This window comes from Canis lupus, chromosome 24, assembly GCF_003254725.2.
Source record: "Canis lupus dingo isolate Sandy chromosome 24, ASM325472v2, whole genome shotgun sequence".
NCBI lineage: Eukaryota > Metazoa > Chordata > Mammalia > Carnivora > Canidae > Canis > Canis lupus.
This window is the reverse complement of record NC_064266.1, coordinates 46,364,265-46,389,687: the sequence shown is the minus strand read 5'-3', so window position 1 is coordinate 46,389,687 and position 25,423 is coordinate 46,364,265. Positions and strand designations below refer to the sequence as shown.

Sequence of the window (25,423 nt, the reverse complement as noted above, 5' to 3'; positions counted from 1 at the left end):
TTCACCCCACCCTCCTGAGGGCGCGGCCAGGGGGGCACTGGCCGCTGCTCCAACCCGTCTCCCCCTCGTCCCTTGCTCCCCCAGGGCCCCTGAACGCTCAGGCGGGGCCTCTAGCCTACCGCGGCTGCATGAGGAACCTGGTGCTGAACCGGTCCCCCGTCACCTGGCCTCGCTCTGTGGGCGTCCAGGGTGCAGTGGGGGCCAGCGGCTGCCCCTCCAACCACGCAGCAGAGCGCCCAGGGGCCCTGGCTGGGCATCCACTGGAGGGCCGCCCCAGGCAGGCCGGCTCCCACCTCTCGGGGCCTCCTGCCCCCTTCAGCTGAAGTCTGTGTCTATTTATCTGGACTCTAGATTCTACAGGTGATGAGTCTTCTTTCTGGAAATGGTTTTTTTCAACCGGGGTTTTTAATATTTTTTATCTTTCAATTTCATTATGAGATTCCCCCTCCAATTTTTAATAATATGAGAATCTGCCCCGCTTCTAAAAAATTAAAAAGTAACTTCTGTTTAACTGGGTGTTGACGTTAGATGTGAAAGTAGAGCGTTCACAGGCAGAGCGCGACCCCGGACGTGCCCAGGGCGCTCCCCTCAGCAGCTCCCCTCCTGGGCACACAGCAAAACCAGAATTGGCAGGTAAAAGACAAGACCTTTATTTCTCAGCAAGCTGGAATGGAGGTGAGGGCGTGCGCCACCAGCCCCATCACTGAGGTCGCCAGCCGCGAATCCCAACCCCTTGGGGACAGCAGACAATTAATCTAAGCTCATGTCTTCCTCTTCGTCCTTTTTGTCCTTCCCGTCACCCTCCTGCTCGGATCTGGCACTGTTCTGCATAGCTTTGGCAAATGCTTCCACATCTAAAACGCGTTTAAAAACAAGAGGTGACCTTTCTAGACCCTGGCCTGGAACCGCTGACCAAATTAAGGCCCAGGACCACCGAGACCCCACGCCCGGGTGGCCAGCCCCAGGCTGTGCAAACAGGGGAGGCCTTTGAACTATAAGGATTAAGACAAACTCGGCCTTGGTGTGTGTGTGTGGGGGGGGGGGGGGGCGCACTCACCGCCCTTGTTGGCCGCCTCCACGGCCTCTGCAGGCAGCCCAAACTGGCACATGAGGGGGCCCAGCTGCCCCGAGGCCAACGCTGCGCTGAACATGCCCAGGGCCTGCAAAGGAAAGCCAGACAGGCCTGAGCCCCAGGGGAGAAGGAGGTGCGGGGGCCAGTCGCAGGGGCAGGGACGCTCAGTGACAAGGAACCACGCTGAAGGCAGGGCACCCAGGCCATAGCCTCTACCTGCTGGAACTGGGGCGAGGTCAGAGTGTTCTGGATCTCCTCTGCTGTCTGCGGCAGTGACTCCCCAGAGGGCAGGTAGGGCAGCAGGCGCTCCTGGACGTCCGCGTTGGCAAGGATAGGTGCCATGATCTCGGGCGTCAGAACACTGGCCAGGTCAACTAAGGCACAAGCACACAGCCATCAGCGGCTCGAGGCCCACACAGACACCCACGCAGGAGGCCAGCCACGGACACCCAAGCCCTGAGGTGTGGCAAGGTGAGGGGAGCAGAGGTGACATACGTGCAGGGCAGCGGCTCAGCCAGGGACATGCTTGGCCCCATGCCTTGGAAAGCCAGCGAGCGAGCAGGAAGGGGGCAGCAGGCACCTTCACCCCCCAGCCTGGAGCCGAGCAGCACGTGTTACCTTGCTGGCCGCCTCCAGGCCCGGCCGGCACGTTCATAGTAGCTAGAATGCTCTGAAGGTCGCTCAGCTGGATGGGCTGGGTTGGGCTGGCCGCCGTGCTGGTTCCATTACCTGAACTGGGTGCGGGGCTCGGGCTGGTCACCGAGGCAGCTGCTGGAGCAGAGGGGGCTGGGGTGGCTCGGGTAGAAGAGGTGGTGGAGGATGGGGTGACTGCTGCCGACTGGCTCCGGGAGCTGGGAAGAGGGAGGGCAGCCATGGAGCGGCCACGCACCCTAAAGGCGCCCACAGAGCACGTCGGTCCCGCTGCCAAGGTCCTTGTGTTGCCAGGAATCCAGGAACGGTCTAGACCCCGAAAAGGACCCTCCCCAGAGGTCTTTTTTGTCCTTCCATACCTCCTATGTCCAGTCTCCCTGGAGGAGGGGAGGCCTGGGGGCACCCAGGCGTGGTGGGGGGCAGAATACGAGGCTCACCTGGATGAAGAGCTGCTTGCTGGAGGCCCTCCACTCCCCAGTAAGCTGGCCAGGCCTGGCCCGGTCAGGGCCCCCAGCCCACCTGCAAGGAGACAGGAGTTCAGATGCCACACCCTCTCCCTGCTGAACACCCTGTGCTAAAACCAAGGGACGAACAGGGACGAGTGGTGACCACAGTGGGCTGCGGTGCTGGAGTAGTGACTGCTCACACCTCAGCATTCTGGAAGCTTATTTTGTAAGTAAGATCACTAATGACACACTGAGGTCCAAGGTGACACGTAGTCCAAACCTGGGAGAGTGCCGAGTGTTTTCCTTCCGCCCAAGAAACACACCCCTCCCGGCCCAACAGCAGGTGGTGGCGGGCAGGACCCCCAGAGTGAACCGGAGGGCCCCAGGCAGGAGCCTCACTCCCAGGCCAGCTGTGCTCCCCCTACCCACCGGCCTGAGGACAGGGGTCACTCAGAGCCAACGAGAAGCTTAAGAGGAAAAATTCAAATCCCCAGGCAATCTAACTGAAGGCCATCCACTCTAACAGGCCCGCAAGGGCGCGTGCACTTACCCAGTCCTCCAAGGCCAGCAGGTCCAATCAGCTGCATGAGCTGGCTGTGGCTCATGTTTCCCAGCAGGCTCTGCAAACCGCCCTCACCTGTAAGACAGAAGGTGCTCAGACTTGGGGCTTGGTGCTCGGGTCAACACCTGCAGGGAGCACAGGGATTCTGGGGGCTTCTGATGAAACAGTGCGCGCGTGTACGCGCGCGCACACACGCACACACGCGCACACACACACACCCCCCTGGTACATAGCGCCTGAAAGGAGCCAACAGGGTAGAGCTCAGACACTGCTCTATCACCAAGAGATGGGCGGGTGGGGGCGGGGGGCCTGACTTGGAAGTGATAAGAAACTTCTACCTTAGAAGCCTCCATTTCCACTTAAAAACAACCAGGCTGGGGACACCTGGGTGGCTCAGGTCAAGGTCCCAGGATGGAGCCCCACATCCAGCTCCAGGCTCAGGAGGGGATTTGCTTCCTCCTCTACCCTCTGCCCCTCCCCCATTACATGTGCTCTTCATAAATAAACAGAATCTTAATAAAGAAATGAAAAACCAAACAACCAGACTGCACATTCAGGGGTCCACGTCATTGACATCTACGGACATGCCAGCACATTCTGGAAGGTGATCATTACCGCCCAGTGCAGAAAGCTCATGGCCGCCACTCCCGCTGGTCCCCAAGGCTCCAGGCATGGGAGGGTTGTTCAGATACTCGTTGACCTTCCGGCAATGCTCCTCGTCCTGATCCGTCTTGGGCTCCTGCGGGGGGAGGACAGGACCACAGCTGCAGCCGAGAGCAGCCCACCGCCACTGAAGTAGCTAACAGACCGGCGAGGCTGACAGGTGCTTCCCTGTCCACAGCCACACAGCACCCAGCGGGCCCCGCAGGGCTGACGGGAACAGCAGCCCGACCATGTCACCGATGCTGGGGCAACGCTCGGTGTGAGGATGGGGAGATGAAGGCACCGAGCACCCAGTCTGCACACAGCAACGCCTCCTGGGCCTCCAGAATCTGCTTCTTCACACAACAGTCTAAAAGCCAGGAAGCCTTCCTGGGACCCTTTTATCACAGCACTGCCCACGAACCAGCCCCCACCCGGCCCTTCAGCGTTAGTTGGAAACTCAAGAAAGCCCCTGGCAGGCAGGCAACTCTAGCACCTCGGGGTGTGGGCTCGTCAGGCAGTGTGCTGTAGGTGGCCCCAGAACCACGAGACAAAGCGCCCGTGACCGAGCACACCCCGTGGGTCTGCTGGGGGCCACAGACACAGCAGGGGGACCGAACAGAGTCCCCCACCCCAGGGCAAGGCTAATGATGAGCAAAATCAGGAAGAAAAAATGAAGGGCCAGTGGAACATTGCCCGGCAAAACCTTGGAGAAAAAACTCATGCCCCCCCCCCCCGCCCCGCCCCCGGTCTGTTTGCAAATGAAGTTTTATTGGACGGCAGCTGCAAGATCCTTACTCCCGTCTAGGCGGCTCGCACGCTACTGGGCAGCGTGGGCAGAGGCAAGCGTCCTGCCCTGCCCCCGGAGAGAAAACTTTTCTGCCTCGCTCCAGAACCACCGTCAGAACTGCAACATGCCCACGACATGCCCACGTATGCCCACTTCTAACAAGTCACTTCTGGGTTTTAACACAGATTCCCCTGCAGCCTTGGCATAAAGTTACTCTTCAACACGCTGCCTGCAACAAAATGACAAATGGGGATGGAAACAAGTCCAACCCCGGAGAAGGCACACTTGACTGCAGCTGTGGGCACCAGGGAGCCCTGGTGCACTGATCCCTGGAGACCCCCCAAAGCACACAACTGGGGTGGAGGAAAGGCAAAGCTCAGAAACATTTGGGAGAGAACACTCCATTTCTGTAAAAAAAAACACACCAAGAACACCACACACAGTCACCCCTGCTTTTGCTCGCAGGTGCTCGTGGCCCAGGGTGGGGGAGGGGGGCTGAGAGACCAGCACAGCAGACGCTCTGCACCCACCGACTCAGCCACACTGGGTCCCACCCACAAATCACTCTCATTGGTCTGCCAGGAATTCTGGATCCTACACGGGCACCAGGAGCGCAGCCACAAGTGTGTGGACTCTGGGAGGGGCCCCCAAGCCCCCCCACCAGGAGACACCGGAATTCTCAGGGTCTGGGACAATCACGCTCCGACGGCATCCATGTCTCGTGAAAACGAATTCCACCAACCAGGGAGCTTCTTTCTCACCTGATTTTATTTTTTAATATTTTATTTGAGAGAGAGTCAGAACACAAGCATGGGATGTGGCAGAGGCAGAGAGAGAAGCAGACTCCTGCTAAGCAGGGAGCCCGACGCAGGGCTCCGTCCCAGGACCCCGGGATCATGACCTGAGCTGAAGCAGATGCTCGAGGGACTGAGCCCCCCAGGCTCCCCTTCTCATCTGACTTTACGACGAGAAAATGCAGAATGCAAATAAGACGTCTTATGTACCTGCATCCAGAAGAACAGCCGTTTGGACCCTGCCTTGAACTTGAGCACGTACACCCTCCCGCTGGGGCACTGTGGCACGCGCTTGAACTCACAGTCGTCAGGGAAGATGATCAGGTCCTGCCAAGAGCCACACGTGAAGACGCAGTTAGAGTCACAGACGCGCACGCCGCTGAGCCCCGAGCCCCCCAGGAAACACGCTGGCTCCCAGGTCCGGGGGGTGCACCGGGCGCAGGGCCGGGGAAGCCGGGGCTGATGCGCCCACCACAGCCCTGCAGGCCGGGCGAGGGGCTCACAGGGCCCAGCAGGGAAGGCGGGCGTGCAGCTTTCCAAGCGTTTTTAAGAAACGTCTTGGGAACGATGCTCAAAAACGAGTTAGAAGTTGACTCTGCCCTGCTCTTGACTAACAGGTGAGTCTGCAGAACAAAGACCGTGGAACGAAACAGCCGCTCGGGGACCGGCCCAGGCAGCACCCCCGGCGCCCGCTCCTCAGTCTCGGGTGCACAGAGCCTCCCAACACCCTTAGCTCGGCAAAGCGCAGACGCGGGCACCAGGCATCCCACGGACGCGCTCCACGTGCGGCCCCGGCTCGGCTCCGCCACCACCTGCCGCGCCGCCGCCGCGACACTCACGTCCTCCACGTTCCCCGACGTCCTGTCTTTCCAGCAGAAGTGGATGAGGGAGTCATCCGTCTGCTGAATGTACACCAGCCCTTTCCGCTTATCTGGGGTGACGGTAGTTCCTTTGAGTGACATTTTTCCCGCACGAAACTCCACCAAGTACTTGTTTGAGGACCCGCGGGAGCCGGGCACCAGGCTTGGAAAGAGCGCGCCTGAGGTCGTCATCCTGCAGGAGCGGCGGCGAGCAAGGCGGTCAGGGTCAGGGTCAGGGCCCGCGCCCCCGCCCCCGCCCCCGCCCGCCCCGGCCCAGGACCACCCCCCGGTCCCCCCGCCCCGCCCCCCGCGTCCCCCCAGCACCCCCGCCCCCCCGCACGCCGGCTGCCCGGCCCGGGCCCGACAACTTCACCAAGTCGGGCGGCGCGGGACGGGGCCTCGCTCGCCGGGCAGGGCAGGGGCGCGGGGGGCACCGAGGCACCGAGGCACCGAGGCACCGAGGCCGCCCCCGCCGACGCGCCCCCGCCCGCGGCCCCAGGCGTCGCGCTGGGCGGACGGGCCGGCACGGCCGCGGCGGACCCCACCGCCCGAGGGCCGCCTGGAGCCGCCCCCCCGCGGGCCAGACCCCGCTCCGGGACCCCGACCGCGCAGCCCCGCCCCGCCGCCCCGCCGCCCCGCCGCCCCGCCGCCCCCGCACCTGCCCGCGCCGCGACTCGGCCGAGAGGCGCCGTCCGGGCTCGCTCTTCCTCCTCAGCGCCTGCCGGGCCCCGCCGGAAGTGCGCCCTCGCCCCGCCCCTCCCGCCGCTCTCGCCGCCGACTGGGCAGGCTCGGGGGCGGGGCCGCCGCGGGGCCGCCGGCGATTGGACGGGGCAGCCGTCCATCGGCCCGCCTCGGCCCGCCCCGCGCCCGCGCTCCCTTCCGGCGGAAGCGCGGGCGGGCGGCGCGCGGCCCAGAGCGGCTCCTATTGTTGCTGTGTCATAGGGGCGCGGCGGCGGCCCCTGGCGGCGGCGCCTGGAACAGCGGGGCGGCCGCCGACCGAGCGGTGGGCGTCGGAGTCGCTCCCCCAGCGCCGCGGGGGCGCCGCGGGCCGCGAGGGGCGTCCCAGGCCCACGAACAGCGGGCGCGGCAGGTCCCGAGACTTCCGGGGACGGCGCCCGGGGCGGGGCCGGGATCTGAGGTCCCCGGGGCCCTGGACTCGGGGACAGAAGTGCTGCCCCTGCCCCCGACCCCGACCCCGACCCCGACCCCGACCCCGACCCCGAGACGGCAGCGCTGCGGGGCGGCCCCGCGCTCTCCCCCGGGGGCCCCTCCCCCCACTCCCCCCGGGGGGCCCCTCCATCTCCCCCGGGGTCCCCTCCCCCCTCTCCCCCGGGGTCCCCCTCCATCTACCCCGGGGTCCCCTCCCCCTCTCCTCCCAGGGTCCCCTCCCCGCTCTCCCGGGGGTCCCCTCCCCCACCTCCTCCCGGGGTCCCCTCCCCCACCTCCTCCCGGGGTCCCCTCTCCCCATCTCCTCCCAGGGACCCCCTCCTCCATCTTCCCCGGGGTCCCCCTCCCCCATTCCCTTCCCCCCTGGAGTGTAGGGGCCCTGCCCGCTCTCCCCCGGGGTCCACTCCCCCTCTCCCCCGGGGTCCCCCCCCTCCCCCGGGGTCCCCTCCCTCTCCTCCCGGGGTCCCCTCCCCGCTCTCCTCCCGGGGGACCCCTCCCCCACCTCCTCCCGGGGGTCCCCCTCCCCATCTCCTCCCAGGGGCCCCCTCCTCCATCTTCCCCGGGGTCCCCCTCCCCCATTCCCCTCCCCCCCCAGTGTGGGGGCCCTGCCCGCTCTCCCCCGGGGTCCCCTCCCCCCTCTCCCCCGGGGTCCCCTCCCCCCTCCATCTCCCCCGGGGTCCCCCTCCCCCTCTCCTCCCGGGGTCCCCCTCCCCCCATCTCCCCCGGGGTCCCCCTCCCTCTCTCCTCCCATCTCCTCCCAGGGGGACAGTGCTGGTGTGAGGCCCCCAAGGCTCATGTGTGCTCCGCGTGGGAGGAAGCGGAGCGGTGGGTGAAGCCCCGCCAGGTGTTGGCCAGGAGGCCTGGAGCCCTGGCTGCTGAGCCCCGGGGTCCGTCCTGCCCCTGCTGCCAGTTCTCGCAGGCACCAGGTGGGCACAGCCAGCCCCTCCAGAGGCAAGGCCACCAGGCGCCCGCCCCCGCCGCCTGCCAGTACCATCTGCGCCCTTCCGCAGGCGTAAACCTTGGCGTGACCCCTTGGCGGGACCCTTCCCGTAGAAAGCATCCAAGTGGAAGGTAGTTTCTATTTGGAAGACTTACTGGGGCTGGTAACACGTGGGGCTGATGCATTTAATTTCCACATAATGTTCTGTACCTAGTTTGAAGCGCAACCACTTTTTTTTTTTTAAGATTTATTATTTATTTTAGGGCGCGAGAGAGCGCGGGGCAGGGGAGGGCCTGAGGGAGAGGGAGCCCCAAGCGGGCCCTGCTGGGCCGGACCTGAGCCTGAAACCAGAGCCAGCTGCCCCCGCTCAGCGCCCAGGTTCTGTAGCCGTTGCCTTGTGATCTAAAGAATCACCAGTGTCGCTTTGTGCTAGAAAACATTGCTGTTTTTCATTAAAACTGTTGTTTATGTTAATAAGTAATGAGGTGGCATGAGGTGCGCTGACTCTTCTTCATTTCCCAGGAAGGTAAACACCCGCAGGGCAGACCCAGACACACGAGCTCCGCGGGGCCCGGCTCATTCCTGAGACCCCGGGTCCCAGGGCCCGTGACAGCGAGCCCCCGGTGCCCCACGCTCCGGGAAGTCCAGTGGCCGCCTGAACACGGGCCAGCAGGCGGGTGGCACTTCAACGTCAGGGGAAGTTAGAACGCTGCCCCAGGAGGCCGCGGGAAACCAGCTCTGCAGACCCTGGGAGTGAGCTCCCGGCCCAGCCCGCGGCCTGCAGGCCCCCCAAGCACCCCTCTCCTCCAGCCGGGGGCCCGCGTCTGAGGCCGGCCCCCCACAGATGTCCGGCCAGGACAGTGGCCACAGGCAGACAGGTGGCCGTGGCCCCCGGGTGCGCCCACCTCCGGCTGCGGGGCGGCGGGCAGGGCACGGGGACCACGGGCGCAACTGGACGGGCGCAGGACACGTGCCCAGACGCGGCACCAAAGGGGTACAGCCGCGGGAGGCACGGGAGAAGAGCCCACGCCACTATTCCTAGGAGAAGGCAAATTGAAACGTGACGAGAAGGCTGGGGACAGAACGTGACAGTGCTGGGTGCTGGGGACACAGCGGCACAGCCACCTGACGACGCGGTTTGGAGGCAGGTTTTGCTTCTTTAAAGATTTTATTTGACGGAGACCGAGAGCCTGAGCCGGGAGCCCACGCGGACGCGATCCCAGGACCCCCGGATCACGAGCTGGGCCGGAGGCAGACGCTTCGCCGGCGGAGCCTCCACGTGCCCCGGCAGGCGGGTTTTGCTGCCGTCTGTCTGTCTTTCCTTGTTTCTTTCCTGTCAGCGATCCTTTCTTCTTGGGGGGAATCGGAGGCACAGCAAGGGCAAGAACTGCCCCGTGGCCGGGCACACGCACCCCTCCGGCCGTCAGCACCCAGCGGGCGGGCGCACGCTCACAGCCCGAGGACCTGCTGCCTGGGGGGCCCGCCCCCGCCCCACCCCTGCCCCCACCGCTCCAGCGTCGCAGGAGTGCCCTGCCCCGCCCCGCCCCCCCCCCCCCCCCCCCCGCAACGGCAGAGAACTTCTTTCCATTTTTTTTTTATTGTGGTAAAATATACACGACATGAGCGTGACCACCTTAACCCTCGTGGAGCGTGCCATGTGCTGGTGGCAAAGACGCCGCGACGTGCAGCGGCGCCACCGTCCGCCTGCAGAGCCCCGTCACCTGGCACAGAGCCGCCCCCAGCCCCGTCTGCCCCCAGCCCCGTCCCCCCGCCCACGTGCTGTAAGTGGAAGCCCGCAGCGCCGGCCCCTGGGCTGCCGTGTCACCCAGCACGACGTCCTCGGGATGTGCCCGTGCGGCCGCGGGTCCCCGATGCCCGTCCTCCAGGCTGAGCAGTAGCCCCTCGTAGGCCGAGATCACACTCACCCCCCAGCGGACCCCTGGGTGGCTCCTGTGATTCAGCCACGGTGGAGGACGTGGCCGTCAACCTGGAAGTGCGTCTTCAGGACTTTGCTTTCCGCTCTCTCGGGCACAGAACCACAGTGGAGGGAACCCCTGGGGGGCCCAGCGGTTGAGCGTCTGCCTTCGGCCCAGGGCGAGGTCCTGGGGTCCTGGGATCGAGTCCTGCATTGGGCTCCCCACAGGGAGCCTGCTTCTTCCTCTGCCTATGTCTCTGCCTCTCTGTGTTGCTCATGAATAAATAAATAAAATCTTAAAAAAAAAAAAAAGCCCACAGTGGAATTACTGGCTCATCGGGTAATTCTATTTGTAATGTTGTGCGGAACTGCCACCCCGTTTCCCACAGCAGCTGCGCCCTTTGAGGTTCCAGCAGCGCTGCACAGGGTTCCAATGCATCCACACTCCCGCCAGCTCCTGGGTTTGCTTGTTTTCCACACTTGCCATCCTCGTGGGTGTCAGGTGGGATCTCACTGTAGCTTTGATTTGCATTTCCCACGTGGTTAGCGATGCCAAGCATCTTTTCAGGGGCTTGTGGGCCCTGTGTGCATCTTCTGTGCAGAAATGCCTGCTGGAGCCTTCGGCCTCTTCTTGGATCAGGTTCGTTTCTGTTTAGTTTTAGAGTTTCTCTGCCTATCCTCGAGGTCAGTCCCCTACCAGACGTCAAAGGTGTATTTTCTCCCATTCTATGGGTTGCATTTTTTTACCCGATGATAGTGTCTGATGCACCAACATTAAGTTTCCGCCTGTGCCTTCGGTGTCCTACCCCAGAAATCACTGCCAAGTCCAACGTTGCTAAGCTTGTGCCCTGCACTTTCTTCTAAGAGTTTTACGGTTTTAGGCCTTTGACCCACGTGGAGTTAATGTCGTAGGAGGTGTGAGGTCGGGGTCTGGGTCCCCCAGCACTATCTGTTGAAGACACTGTCCTTTCCCCCTCCAATGTTGTTGACATCCCCGTCATCTCACAGTATAGGAACTCCGTCAAGTGCACACAGGGTAAGCTTCACCACAAACAAGGGCCAATCCCACTTCCTCCATTTACCTGCGTGAAACCGGGGGCAAGCTCACCTTCCTGCACCCCCTTTTCCTCCTCTGCTGGTTGGACTGGGTGGTAAGCTCCCCAGACAGGAGGTCTGGCTCCGGCAGCGCCGAGGGCCCCGCGGTCCCGGCATCAGACACGGCAGCTGTGGAGGAGCCTGTGCACCCTGGGGGCTTTGCCGTCTCGTGGACCAGAGCCACCGCAGCAGCTGTCGGATGGAGGACTGTCTCCGCTCAGCTCATCCTCCCGGGAAGTATGTAGCTGCTGGGCACCCAGGACGGCAGCCAGGCAGCAAGGACTTCGAGGCAAACACACACGGTGTTCCGGGCATTTCAATGCTTTCAGCAATTGGCTCTGATCCCCGGGAGAGGAGAGAGATGGTCGCTCAGGGCTCCCCACTGCTCGGAGAACACGGGCCCCTTCACCCATCCCGTGTGCCTGCCCAATGGTGTCACAAGTGTTCCCGAGCCCCCTGTCCACCATGACCAGCAGTTTTCTGGGACAATCCATTTGCTGGGCCAATCCTACAGAGCCCGGGGACTCGTCTGTAGCCGATCTGCAACCCTTTTCAGAGAGGCCAGAACAGCTGAGACAGTGAAAAATTGTTCAGTGCAAAGCAAATGTCAGCTACAACTCATTTTCAAAGAGATGTGTATTTGGAGCTAGGGTTTAACATTTACCTTCAGAGAGCCGCACCAGTCCCCCCCAAACAATCTAAGAGTGGTTGATTCTGTTTATACAGATGGGCGCTGCCAGTTATTACATATTATAAAAATAAATGCATCTCACTAGCGCATGTTCTTGCCTGACATTTCCACGCGGCACCGACAGGATAAACAGTGCTGAGGACCGGCCGCGCACACGCTTGGCAGGAAGGGGGGCCGGTGTCTGAGCCGCTGCCCGCTGCGGGGACGCCGTGGCCCTCTACCAGCGGTGTGACCCAGGACCGTCTGGTTCCCAAAGCGGCAAAGGAACGGTACAACCACGCAAGGACGGACCGTCCAGGAAACTCAGCAAGACATCAAAAATGCTCTTTTCACTTTGCAAAACCCTCACGCTGAGAATGCAGAGGCCAGCGAGTCCCTGAGTAGTGCCCTCTGATCGGGGACGCCGCGCTTCGCACCCACAGCGGACCCGGAAAGTCCTCTGGAAGACGTCGGAAGGTCTGGACGTTGCGCCCGGAGAAACCAGGCCAGGCGGGAGGTCGGTGCTGACTCTGCCCCGGGCCCACCACCTCCCTGGCCCCTCCGTGCTCCGTGGACGCTGGCGACTGGTACAGCCAGGAAGTCACCATCTCCCAGTGTCTCTCATTCTGGTCTGACTGCCTGACCCCCAGGGACCCACCAGGACGCAGCAAGCAGATGGCATGTCCTCCACAGCCACCGCGAACGCCTTCCAGGGAGGGGGGCTCCACGCTCAGACACGAGGCCGCCAGGGCCGCCCCTGACCCCTCGGCTGCCGCGCCTGCTGGGTCTGACATCGGGCCCCACACCGGGCCCCACACCAGATGTGCATCTGGCAGCTCCTGGGCCGGCCCTCCCACAAGCACGGGCATCGTGAGCCTCGCGGGTGGGGTCTGAAGGGGATGTGGCGGCCGAGAACACGGGAGCCCTGGGAGCTGCTCCTCAGGGGCGCCCTGCCTGCGGCCCCTCGGGCTGCCACCTCGTTGGGAGGGCTGTGCCAACACTCCCACGTGGCCGCCACCTTCCCAAGGCACCGTGTCTGCGAGGAGGGGCCCTCTGGACCCTGCGGAGACGCAAGTGCTTTGGCTGGTTATGGATTCGGTGGCAGCGTCGTGTGACAAAATGTGGTGGCGTCCCTGAAGGACCGGGGCCCGCTTCTCCACGGCCTTCTCCTGAGCACGAGCCATGGCCGAGCCATGGCCAAGCCGGTGCTGGTGATGCCCTGAGCCTGGCCACTCCAGGACAGACTGTGCCAGCCCTGGGACCCAGATACGACCGTCGGTCCCCAACATGAGGCGGCCTGTGAAGTGTGGTCAGCGCCACGGGGCCCCGTGACATTAGTTTACACTGTACATGAGACAGACTTCAAGACAGCATCTGTCTGTCCATGGCTAAACCTCCAGTGGCTCTTCACAAATGTGCACCGAGTCAAGGGACGTGTCAATGAATCCTAACTTTAAAGGGGACCAAAACCAAAATATCAAGTTTTGGGGGGAGAGTGTGCTCGACTTTTCATTCTCTGTGGGCGTTCTAAGCCACAATATTACTCTAAAAGGCTCCTGGGCCCTTGTGGCAAAGCCATGATGACATCACATGGCCGAGAAGGCCATAGCATTCTGCAAGGGTCAAACCCGTAGGTAGCAGGTGTGTGTTTTTAAAATGCATTTTCTACTGAAAGACTCTTACAGGCCAGCATCTGACATCTGAGATGAGAAGGGAGACCAAGTGGAGGCAGTAACTTTACGTGTTAGCATCTGCAAAAACAGCAGTTTAAAACCTGCTAAGCCGAGTGACAAGGGCCTGGCAAACGTGCCCGTGTGGCGGTGGCGGTCGGGCGCCTGTGGAGCAGCCCCGGAACCCCGACCTCACTGGCGGACCCATGAGCACAAACCTCGCTGGCCAGCCACTGGTGCCACCGAGAAACAGACTCGTTTCAACAGAAGTTGTTAAAATGCCCTAAATACTGTCATTTAAAATGTGCCCCAGGCTGTGGCCTCCAGCATTTTCAGCTTGCCCTCCCTCGTGGACAACGAGCCGGCCACAGCCACGGGCACGGCCACGGGATTCCCCCTCCAGACCCCCGGATGCGCCAAGATCTCGTCTGGCTCCGCTCTGTCCCCGCCGAGCAGATGCTCTCGGTTCCACTGAACACCTTGGCTTCGGGTTTCCAAAGCTACAAAGTCAAGCCTTCGGAACAGGTACTCGCTTTTAAAAGTGGTTTAATTACAAATGTGAGGGATCCCTGGGTGGCGCAGCGGTTTAGCGCCTGCCTTTGGCCCAGGGCGCGATCCTGGAGACCCGGGATCGAATCCCACATCCGGCTCCCGGTGCATGGAGCCTGCTTCTCCCTCTGCCTATGTCTCTGCCTCTCTCTCTCTCTCACTGTGTGCCTATCATAAATAAATAAAATAAAATAAAAAATAAAAATTTAATTACAAATGTGATGCTGAAGCCCGGGCACGCACTGAGACACCCTCTCACGGAGAACCCACCCCTCCATACGTCCGACCTCGCGCGTGTGCCTGAGTGTGCAAGTGTGCCCGCGCGCTCAGCTCTGCCGTCTGTGGCGGCGACGTTTCTACAGAAAGACCACAGTCACTTGACAAGGTGTTTGCTAAAATGGACATACGCCTATTTTTTGTTAAATAGCTTTAATTCCGGGCTGTGAGCAGACTCTGCTTCGGACCCTCCCGCGGCGCACACCCGCCGTGACGTGCATGCTGGGGAGACGGGGACGGGACAGCGCCGCGGGCCCAGGTGGAAGGCTGCAAGCAGTGGCTCCCACTCTGCGACCGGGCGTGGCCCGCAGGGACTACGAAGCCCCGGTGCGAGAGGAGCAGACGGGGCCAGAGCCTGGGGAGTTCTGTCAACAGCCCTCAAGGCTCCTGGCCGCCCTAGGGGTCACGGTAATGCTTCATTTGGGACAGTATACAATTGGTGATTAATGCATATCTTGCTTTTCGGCAAAATACTATTCAAGTACTTTTAACTTAAATATTTTAAAAGTAATCTTTACATTATTGAAGATTGGTAAAAAATACAGAATCTGACAACTTTTCATTTCATTCAATCTGATGCTTTGAAAATCTTCACTCCCGTATTAACCATAATTCAGGAGGCAACTCCTGGCCTGTACAAAACTCTTCGAAGGACTTTTCTCAAGATCCGTCTTCCCCTGTTACTGTTCAAATTCATATCAGTCTCAGAAAGCCTGTGCCCGCGTTACAAGGAGGACATGGAGGGGTCTAGGACTACAGGAGCCCCTCTGGTCACTGCATCATGAACGGAGGAGGAGGAGGGTGCGGTAAGCCACACACGCCCAGCCCAGGCCCATCACGTGAGGGGACCGCAAAGGATTTTCCTTTCCACCCTTAACGAGCACATGATGATCCCAAGTGAAGCTTTATGAAGAGGCTGCAACAGTAGTAAAATGTTTGGCAATCAAAAGTTAATTAGAATAAAATCCTCCACCGGGGACGGTGCTGTCGCCACGAACACAGTCGCTGGAAAAGCTGGTCTCTGCTGTGAGCGGGGCTCGGAGCAGCCACGTGATGGAGTCCAGCCTCCGGTCCCGGGCCCGGGGCCCTCCAGCCCCTCAGTAGATATCCGGGCAGCGTGAGAAATTCCGCTCAAAGTAACCCCCTGTGTACAACCAGTCGGGAGTTCCCGTGTGCGGGTTGCTGCCCTGGTGGAACCACCTGCAACACAGAGGCGGCGCTCAGGAGGCGGCGCGGTCAGGGCCCACTCCCTCCAGGGTGACGGGTTCCCACGGCAACACGCGGCCCCGCGGCCCTGCGGCCCTGCCCGCAGCCAGGGCTCAATCACCTTCTCCCTCGGGGGCTCTCCCGTACCCACCAGGCCGCTGTCCACTTCCCGGCCAAACCTCACGGATTCAACAGGAAACACGCCGGGCCATCAGCGAGCCCGGTGGCGGTCGGCTCAACAGCACCTGCGCCTCTACAGCGCGGCGCTCCCCAGGGCCGGCATCTACCTGGGCGGGGGGGCTGGGGCCAGAGGGACACCGCGGGCTGCCACCGGCTGCGGTTCTGGCGTGCGCCTGAGGAAGCCCCCACTGGCTCCCCTGGGGCACCTGCGCCCCTGCACCCGTGCCCCCCCATGCCCCGCTGAGGCCCCCACCCTGCACCTCATGCCCCCGTAGCCCCGTACCGCCCCCATGTCCTCACTCCTACAGCCCCCCTCCCCTTGCACCCGTCCCCTCACATTGCCCCTGTGGCCCTACTCCTGTAGCCACCCCCCAGCCCCTTCACGCCCCACTCCCTGTGGCCCCTACCTCCCCACCACGTACCTCATCCCCCTTCCCCATGACCTCGCTCCTACAGCCCTCCATCCTCTCCCCTTGCACTCCTCCCTACCCTCTCCCTCTGCACCCCTCCACCCCGTGTCCCTGCAGCCCCTACCCTTCCCCTCCCCCCAAACCCCTCCCCCTTCCCCTCATGGACCCCCATCCCCCTACTTCTGTTGCACAAAGTGAAGGCAACAAAGGATGCCTGCAAGTTATCATAGAGTGGATGTGGGGGACTCACAAAGTGGAAGTAATCATCTTAGGACAAAAATATCATTATTTCCACAATGTATTTTTTAAATCGACTACTTAAAAACAATGAAGGAAGTTTAACTCTTTTCAAGCTTTTTTTGGAATGAAGCCAATTCTAAGTATCAAACTACTGAAAGCATAATATCAAATCAAATTGGGAGCCCAAGCCTGAAGAATAGATTTAAATATGTTGGTCATATGACCGCCACTGGAGGCGACTGTATGGAGCCTTGAGGACAATTACTACGAAGTATGAAGGATGACTGGAAGAAACACTAACTAAACGGCTCAAGACCACCCGAAGATTTCTGCAGGACTAACATTTTAACAGATACGTATTTTCAATTATGCTGAAACATTACAGCACTTACCTGATTGAATCCTCATCCAATGGGTTATTCTCCATTATGATTACAGACAAACCACACTCGCCACAATTCCCGTGAGAAAGCAGGAGGCGGCCCAGGGCCAGTGGTGTCTGCTCCCCGTCTGTCTCTCTGCATCTCTGTGTCTGCCTGTGTCTTTATGTCTCTGTCTGTGACTGTCTCTCTGCCTCTGTGTCTGTGTCTCTGCATCTCTGTCTCTCTGCATAACTGTCTCTCTGAATCTCCCTCTCACCTGGTCTGAACACAGGTGTGGCTGACCTGCAGGCACCCCCAGGCACACAGGGCTCCCACCCTCCCCATCCGCGCTCCCGTCACCAGCCGTGGCCCCTCAGGCCACCTGTGCCTCATGGCAGGTGATGCGAGAGGCAGCCTGCAGGCGGCAGTGCCACAGGGTGATGGCTAAACACACTATTTCTTCCGCAGTGTCACCTGTCTGAAAGCTGTTTTCCTTCCCTCCACAGCTTGGTTCCAACTATGTTCCCTTTATTATTATTTTTTTTAAAGATTTTATGTGTTTATTCATGACAGACACAGAGAGAGGCAGAGACCCAGGCAGAGGGAGAAGCAGGCTCCCTGCAGGAGCCCAGCGCAGGACTCGATCCCAGGACCCCGGGGTCACGCCCCGAGCTGAAGGCAGGCACTAAACCGCCGAGCCACCCAGCGTCCCTTTAAAATAGGCCCTCACGAGAGGAGCCCTCAGCGTCAGACGCTGCGGGCAGGGGTAAGTGCTCGCCTTCTGGGGGCGCGGCCCGTCGGTGCTCCTGAGCCCGTGTTGACGGGACCCGGCACTGCTTCTGCTCCATCATGGGCACATGGGGGCCCTCGCCACCGCCCCTCCCGCCACCGGGCCTCACCTCGTCTGCCACTCGGCCTCCTGAGTGGCTCGCTCCCTCCGGGCCTCCCTCTGCTTCTCCTCGAGCCGCTCCTTCTCCTGGCTCGCCAGATCTGGGGACAAGCACACGGTGGGGGTCAGGAGTCAGGGTGGACGGTGAAGCAGAGGTGAGCGCTCAAGGAAGCAGATGCCGGGACGCCCCCACCTCCAGGCCCAGACGAGAAGTCACACTGGCTAAAATGCCATCTCTGCAAACCAAACTTGGCCTCGAGTGCACGGCGGCGCCCCGACACCAGCAGGGCCGTGGGGAGAGGCCGCGTGCTCCCACCACGCAGGGAAGGGCGGCCGAGCTTGCGGGCCGGCACAGGCAAGGGCGCCGTGAGGCTCACGGGCAGCCCCCAGGGGGGCAGGGGCAGCAGGAGCCTCTTCTGCAGAAGACGGTCCCAGGGACCTGAACCTCAGGCTCAGTCGGCACGAGGCACCCAAGGGCTGCTGCCCGGTTGTGAGTGCGAACCCAGAGGCTGGTTGTCGAGGGAGCAGGGGCTGCCCACCCACTCCGCCCTGTGCAGTCTCTCCACTCAACGCCAACGGTGTAAACAACACCCAGGGCCACTTCGGACGGACTTCCGGGGAGTCACGGGCCACTGCCCTGACCCAGGCAGCCAGCAGGCGGCCAGTTCCCTCCTCACATGGACACATCCTCAGCATGTGAGCGGCTGAGCCTGGGACATGGGGCCTTTGCTTTTTTTTAAATTTTTTTTATTTTGATTTATTTATTCATGAGAGAGAGAGAGAGAGAGAGAGGCAGAGACACAGGCAGAGGGAGAAGCAGGCTCCATGCAGGGAGCCTGACGTGGGACTCGATCCCAGGTCTCCAGGATCACACCCTGGGCCGAAGGCAGCGCTAAACCGCTGAGCCACCTGGGCTGCCCTATGCTGACCTTTAAAGAACAACACATATCATCTTTGGAATGTCACCCTAATGTCTGTTGACACTAATAATAAAATCTGGGGGACTTGTATTTTGCGTGTATCCTGTTTCATTTCATTTTTCATGTAGCCTAATTGTGTCTACAACTGGCTACAATTCTAAAAACTCTTCTAGCATGGAGAGCACGAGAAGCACTGTCCCAGGTGTCCCCGTCCGTCCACCTGCAGCCCGCGCCCCTCCCCCACCAGCCTGCAAGCGCACCCATGTCGCCGTTCTCCATGCCGCGGATGTCGGGGCGCAGGCGGCAGTCCGTGGGGGCCAGGGTCTTCTCCATGCCGCTCTGCAGCTCGTTGAGGCTGACGGTGAAACTGGTGAAATTGTACATCTGGGAGAGGAAGGACGGAAGCTGTTAGTCCAAATGGCACTGCTTTCTGTCACCACTCACGGCCAGCAGCCACTGGGATCAGCTGAGTGTCACCTGCCCTGGGGGCCTGCCCTGCAGATCCACCCGCCCGGATGCGGCCCCACCAGTGGGACAAGGCTGCCTGTGTCACCAGCACCTCCACAGGCACAGGGGTGGGGGCAGGGGGGCGGTGCCCACCCTGTGCTCCAGCTCTGCTCCTGGGGCCTGACGCCCCCCATGTTGGCGGGCAGGGCAGCTCCCCACACACCCCAAAGGATGGAGGGAGGAACCCTATTTGTAAAAGGTGTTCCCTCAAGAGAAATCTGCCTCTTGTTCCGTCATTGTACTATTTTACATTCAGCCGAGAGGGGCAGTGGCTGTGCCACGTAATATGTGCATAGGTGGATGTTTTATTTCCTTCTAGTTATTTTACATGTTCTGCTATGTTAACAGGACGTAATGACACGATAGATTACATAATATGTTGTATATATAATTTATGTATAAACAAAATAATTGTTAAAATAAGTTTATCACACGTTATCGTATCTATTAGTTATATGTTGTACGTTATTGTACATAATACAAGCTTATTATATGCAACATAAATTATAAGTGCAACTTTCAAAAATATATACCAAAACGCACTAAGCCTCTAAACTGACAAGTCAGAAAAATAATCTCTCACAACCGCCGCGGAAGCCCCTTCGTAAGGCTCAGCTGGTGCAGGTTGCTAGACCAGGCACCTGTCATACTGCGTGCGGCCCGGGTCACCACCTCACACGCCAGGTGGGGAGAGCACTGCATTTGCTGCGGGGAGGCCAGGGGGCCCACGCAGGGTGCAACCCAGTGACAGAGGGCCCTCGGCTCTGGGCCACAGCGTGGACACGGGACCAAGGCACAGCTGTGGGGCCTGGCCAGGGGTCGGGGGCACTGGGGGCCACGGAGAGGCCTAGACTTGAGGGGGGTGGGTGGCAGGCATGGCAGGGGGCAGACGAACCTGGGCAGAGTTGGGGGGCCGAGTGTTGACCCTCCAGAGTAGCTTGCTGCCGGGAATGACATGCACAGTCTCCTGAGCCTCGGGCACGGCGTCTAGCACGTCGCCATCAGCTTTCTGGGAGCTGTCGTCCTGAAACACAGAACACCTTGGGACGGCCAGCCTGGACGGACAGTACCCCTGAGCTACTGTCAGGCCAGTGTCAGCGCTGGGCACACAGCAAGATGGGCTCTCTAGTGAGGAGAGGACATCATCATGTTCTCTTTGCTGGGGGGCTCCCCAGAGGGAGGGCAGGATGTCAGCAGCAAGGCAGGGCTTTCCTGCAGGGAGAGGCACCTGCAGCACAAAACGACACTCGAGCGAGTCTGCTCACCATTAAAGGGGGGCGACACCTTCTAGAAAAGCTCGTACGGTTCTTGCTAAGGGCGGCTCCTGGGCTGGAGACAGTCCTCACGCTGCAGCCCTGCCCACAGTCAAGAACTGGCTCCTGTGTGGCGATTTCACGGTTACCTAGCGCTTCTAGCCTGAACCCCAACTGGAGACCACATTGAAAGCAAAAGATACAACTACGACCTGACTTTTCAAAATCAGTGGGGCCTGGAGAAAGAAGTGGGCAGCCCTGCAGTGGTCACAGGAGAATGCCTGAGTGGGACCGGGTGGCCTCAGGACCCCCCACCTGAGCCGACTTCGATGGGGTTTGGTGCCAGAGGCTAAATAAAGGCCGCTTGGCAATGTGTGTTCACATAAAACTCTCTCTCACATCTAGGTTACCCAAAGGACAACAAAGCCAAGCTAAGGCATTAAAAGCCAATCCTCAATGGGTTCCATATTCTGAGTCTGTGTGGTCTTCAAATGCAACTTTCCTTTTTTTCAAGTAAAAGAGCACCATTAGAAGAACCATCTGACGGCACCCACGGGACGCCACAGTGCCAGACACTGAAACCCCAGGGGAGGCCGAACACCTTTGTGAAATAACCGTTGAACACTTGGGTTTGGCCCATGACTTCTTACCTCAAAAAACTGGACACTTCTTTTGAACTACCACTTCTAGTTCTGGATTGCTTATTGTTGTTTTTTTTTTAAGATTTTATTTATTTGAGAGAGACAGAGAGCACGCGTGTGCAAGAGAGCACAACCAGGGAGGGGGCAGAGGGAGAAGCAGGCTCCTCCCTGAGCAGAAAGCCCAACGTGGGGCTCAATCCCAGGACATTGGGATCGTGACCTGAGCCATCCTCATTTCTAGTTTTAAGCTCAAGAATAATTAGCCCTAAGATAATCAGTATTCCAAAGCTCCAGGGAAAAAGTATTGTTGCCAAAACTTTTTGACTGTGGAATATATTATCTGGTTCTCAGAACTAAAAACACAGACATGACGTTCTCTTGATTTTTTAATAGGGTCTAAGCTAGCAAGGTGCAGGAAGACAGGAGGTTTATGAAGAAGCACCCAGAGCCTAGGGTTCCCAGGAAGAAACACAGGTGCACTGGATTCTGCTTGGGGGAACACGGGGGCACCGAGACCCCAGCCCAGCTGACAACAGCAGCCTCCGCACACTCGAAATGCAAACACACGCTCCGCCCCGTGTAGCACCCAGACAGACAAGCAGTCTCGCTCTGACAGGCAGATTGCAGGCCTTCCTCCTCCCCAGCTGGGGCTCCACAGACAGGGAGCAGAGGGACGGCTGATTCCCAGCACTCGTCTCCAGCAGCCGGAAGCTGGGGCCCACCCATCGGGTCTGCTCCCCCCCGGGGAGGGGCAGTGCAGGGGGCAGCACTTACCGGCTGTGCCTTGCTCAGGGGGTCACCCCTCCTCTCCCGTTTCTTGTAGGACTCATACGCAGCAGGGTCTATGCCCCACAAACACTCTGTCCATTTTCCATAGATCATAAAGAGCTTCTTTTTGCTGTAGTCAAAGGAAATTTTTATTTTTGTTTTTTTAAACTTTATCTTTCTCCATAATCTCTACACCCAACTCACCACCTCGAGATCAAGAGTCACATGTTCTTCCAACTGAGCCAGCCAGGCGCCCCATCAAAGGGAATTTTAATCATAAATCATTCATCTAAACATGCAGTATGTTACTTTTGACCATGGGATCAACCTCTGTTCTCACTTGTCTCCTTATCAATGTTAGGACTTCTCTGGACATAGGTGCAAAGAGGAAAACCTGCCTTTTAGGATCCCTCATTGGGCCTGATTTGCCAAAGCAAAGTGAAGAAGATAAGGACACGAAGCCCCAAAGGGTCGCTGGCAGGGCCCTGCCAACAAGAGGAGGTGAGAAACGAGGGCGTCTGGTGTCATTTGCGCCTGCGTGCTGGTCTGGTCACTGTCCCTGAAACGCACGACTTCCACGCACTGTGTCCTCCCCTCTTCCCTATAAGTCACATCAACAGCCCTTCCAATTCCAGTGACATGGTTTGCTCTTTCTAACCACACATTGGATGCCCACGTCATCGCTTGCCTGCGATTTTCGTTTAGTAACAATCTCTGGAGACTTTCCAGATCAACCACCAGAGCACTCCGCCTGATTCCAAAAGGAATGCCAAGAGCGCTGGGCCGTTTTTGCTTTTCTTTTTTACATCCTCCTGCGGGGAAAGCACAGCGGCCATGTGCACTCTGGAAATGCTACTCTGCCGGGCACGTGGCATCCTTGCTGCTCCCCGGCCCCTGTCTCCAAGGCTCAGCCTGGAAAGCTGGCATGCAGGCACTGATGAGGGGACACTTGACCAGTCATCACTTGGCAGACACCTTGGCTGGCACAGTCTGCATCCGAGAGTCACAGCATTAGGAAGAGCTCACTCCAATTTAGGACAGAAAACCAGGAAATCAGAAAAGGGTTTGCAGCCCCCAAGGGCTGGTGAGCGTGGCCTCGAGGCGTGGCAGGGACTCGGCTCCTATGGCCCCGTGTCTGCAGGTGAGCTGACCACGGTCTCCGCCTGGGTTGTTTCCACCACCAGGGAGAGGCTGCGCAGGCGCTGGCCAGTGCTCTTGTTGTGAAGAGGGCTGCTGTCCCTGCACGTCTGCGGGCTGAGTCCTGACCTACTTCAACCGGCAAGATGCTCAGAGTCTAACGCCTGAAAGCACCTTGCAGGCTGTGTGAATGGGTGACTTTCTGGTACCCAAAGAGTAGGAAGGAGAGGAAGCATCCACTGCTTTATACTGAAAACTTGTTTCTAATTAAAAATGTGTAGGGGGCACCGGGCTGGCTCAGTGAGTGGAGCATGTGACCCTTGATCTCGGGGTGGTGAGTTCAAGCTCCACGTTGGGCACAGAGACTACTTTTTAAAAAAAGAGGCGAAAAGAAAAAAAGAAAATGTATAGCTTTTGGAGCTGGAAGGAGCTTCCTGACGTTATATAAGACCCAAATTCCTTACCAGGGGAAAAAAAATGAGAAATCTGAGATAAAAAACATAAGGTAACTAGCCCGAAGGACAGAAAACCCCGGAAGGTCTGTTGTGAACTTGTCTCTCTGCTCACAAATACTTTAAAAGTCCCTTGCTTAGAGGCTAGAAAGAACCAGCCACTGAGAGGGAGGCTCACACGGGCTATGGTCTGAGTTGTGCTCAACGACCCATGCAGGTGCTAAGAGGAGGCGACGCGCTCACGTTTCCAACCTCAGTTCCGGCTGCAAAACCAGAGTATTAGCTCTCTGTGGGGACACCTCATTTCCTCACATCCGCTTTACCCAAAGAAAACAGACTCAGATCTTTCATCCTCAAGAGAGGGAGAGACAGACCCTCACCAGTCACCACCCGGAAACGACACTTAAAACTAAGCCTTCGTCTCCTTGCAGACTCAACAAGGAAATGTCTTTTCTAAACAACACAGGACCATCATTTTTTCTACCGCGAACAGATGTCACTGGCATCACTGCACCACTAGCAAGGCCCACGTGCCGGAGGAGCCCCGCTGAGGCGTCCGTGTAGACCTACTTTTTGTCTTGAATGTGCCCCTCCACTTTGTGAAGTTCTTTTCCAAACAATCCACAAGGTTTGAAATGAAGCACACACTTGTCTCCAGTCCTGTGGGGAAAACACACACAGGCTTCTGTTGTGTGACGTGCAATGTCTGGGGGAGACGCGTGGGGACACAGAGGCGGCGGGGGCCGGGGGGGGGGGGAAGGGGGACCCTGCTGCTGTGACAGAAACGTCCCACACTGCCCAGTGCTGATGGCTGCATGCTTCAGTAAACACGCTAAAGATCACTGAAGTTTCCACTTTCAACGGGTGAATCTTAGGATATGCGAGTATCTCGAGAAAGCTGCTGGAGAACAAAGCTGACAGGCCATGAATTCCCAGGAAGAAGGTACGGACAGCAGGTAGCATCCGAGGAGGGCTGGGACTTTCATCCGGGATCACGCCATTCTTCCTCAGAGTTTAGAAGCTCAAAACAAATTCACTATTGTGACTAAAACCAAAACACGAAGCAACAAGGGGCACCAAAGACAGTGGGAGCGCCGAGCAGCGTCCACGCCGGCCAGCCCCCCCGCACCCGGCGCGGCCCTCCCTGCAGGCGAGGCAGCCCCAGGACGCCGCGGCCGTGGGCAGGGCGGGGGCGCCCCTCGAGGACACGGCGCGTCTGCACATCCGCCCGGTCTGACCACCACTCAACCACGGGCGCTATTACCTGTGGTTTAAAATCTCCACGGTTCCATACTGCTCTATCCAGAGCTTCCCGATGATTACGTTATGTACACAGCAGGTGGGGTTGGTCCAGGTGTAGGCTTCATTGTGTCTGTGAAACATGCCAGAAAACAAGCAAGTCAGAGGCCAGCAAGGAGAGAGACACTGCGTGACCTAAAAAGCAAAATACCAGACAGAATTAAACCATAATTGCCTTAAAATCTGTACAAGAGCAGAACACTGCTTTGAACTGGCTCCAACGGTGGTGATTTATTTAGCATTTGTTTGAAATTTATTTCTGCTTTCCTTTGTAGCATCAACAAAGCTTTCTACTTAAATGTCAAGACAAGTTAATAAGCAAGAGGAGACCACCGAGACAGGGACACGGCTGTCCTGGGAAGCTGTCACACAACAGCCCCTTTGCCAGCAGGACTTGCTCATCCCGCACCGGCCCAGGGGGCCGGGGAGTCGCTCCGTGGCAGGTATGCTGGGGTGCACCGACTGTTGGAACAATGTTCCAAATGCCTCTGCATTTATCCCTCACCCTTCCCAAACGGCCTGACCAAGGAGAAACCCCCGCGAATGTGAAGCAAGATCACCTGACCCGCGTCTCGAGAGAGGCCGTGTCAAAAGCCATAATGAGGCATAAAGGGCAGAGATAAGCTCGAAGCAGAAGTATTTCAGGACAAATATCTGGAACCCCTCAAATTTCCAGGGGGAACCCACACGCATTAATCAGTAACGTCTGCCACTTTTCAATTCTGCACGCCTCACCCCAAGAAAGCAAAGACCACCACCAGACAGGCACGCTTCCTGGCAAAGGGGTGCCCTCACTGGGCCCGGTGACCTCGTCGGCCCTGGGACGCACGGGGCTCAGGGGCTGGTATTCTCTGGCAACCAGCCAGGCTGGGCCGGCACAAAGCAAAAATGGTACCAAACGCCTGGTTCCAGCAGGCTACCCCTGGCAGGACTCGCGCCCTGGAGAACAGAGGCATGCCACGGCCGGGACTGCCTACGCCGGTCCTCTAGCATCCAGGTGGTCGCCAGAGATGCAGGTTTTGCTTCATGAGGTGTCTGGTCAACGCCGCACTGGGGAGCA

General features: G+C 59.3%; 3 protein-coding genes across 10 annotated transcripts in view; 1 reads left to right on the top strand and 2 right to left on the bottom strand.

Annotated features, from left to right (window-relative positions):
* Positions 1-511, top strand: part of LAMA5 (laminin subunit alpha 5) — a gene marked incomplete at its 5' end in the record, with an annotated part of 45,388 nt that extends 44,877 nt beyond the window's left edge. Inside the window, 1 exon segment of the mRNA XM_035705499.2 lies at positions 85-511. Within this exon segment, the coding sequence (XP_035561392.2) occupies positions 85-323 (239 nt within the window).
* A 115-nt stretch (positions 512-626) lies between these two features.
* Positions 627-6,627, bottom strand: ADRM1 (ADRM1 26S proteasome ubiquitin receptor). Of its 2 annotated transcripts, none has more exons than XM_025470616.3 (10): positions 6,476-6,627; positions 5,797-6,010; positions 5,168-5,284; positions 3,347-3,470; positions 2,720-2,806; positions 2,161-2,242; positions 1,802-1,923; positions 1,289-1,446; positions 1,058-1,160; positions 627-854 (listed from the first exon to the last, which is right to left on the bottom strand). In XM_025470616.3, the coding sequence occupies exons 2-10, from the start codon at positions 6,007-6,009 to the stop codon at positions 751-753; spliced, it is 1,110 nt and encodes a 369-aa protein (XP_025326401.1). In that variant the 5' UTR covers position 6,010; positions 6,476-6,627; the 3' UTR covers positions 627-750. The 2 variants fall into 2 exon arrangements, with proteins under 2 accessions (XP_025326401.1, XP_025326400.1); XM_025470615.3 differs by having other exon boundaries at positions 1,691-1,923; positions 6,476-6,626.
* A 7,401-nt stretch (positions 6,628-14,028) lies between these two features.
* Positions 14,029-25,423, bottom strand: part of OSBPL2 (oxysterol binding protein like 2) — a 42,220-nt gene continuing 30,825 nt past the window's right edge. For all 7 annotated transcript variants that reach the window (XM_025470608.3, XM_025470610.3, XM_025470612.3 and 4 more), the window contains 7 exons: positions 24,329-24,436; positions 23,635-23,724; positions 21,482-21,605; positions 19,709-19,837; positions 18,567-18,690; positions 17,397-17,487; positions 14,029-15,299 (listed from right to left, as the gene is read on the bottom strand). In XM_025470608.3, coding sequence (XP_025326393.1) covers positions 15,197-15,299; positions 17,397-17,487; positions 18,567-18,690; positions 19,709-19,837; positions 21,482-21,605; positions 23,635-23,724; positions 24,329-24,436 — 769 coding nt within the window. In that variant the 3' untranslated portion in view covers positions 14,029-15,196. The remainder of the gene's footprint in view (positions 15,300-17,396; positions 17,488-18,566; positions 18,691-19,708; positions 19,838-21,481; positions 21,606-23,634; positions 23,725-24,328; positions 24,437-25,423) is intronic.

Coding starts and splice junctions, on each gene's coding strand:
- ADRM1 (XM_025470615.3), bottom strand. CDS start 6,009: ATGACGACCTCAGGCGCGCTCTTTCCAAGCCTGGTGCCCGGCTCCCGC. Junction 2,807..3,346: donor TGAGCTTTCTGCACTGGGCG/GTAATGATCACC, acceptor TCTGTCTTACAG/GTGAGGGCGGTTTGCAGAGC. Junction 1,924..2,160: donor GCAAGCAGCTCTTCATCCAG/GTGAGCCTCGTA, acceptor CCCTCTTCCCAG/CTCCCGGAGCCAGTCGGCAG.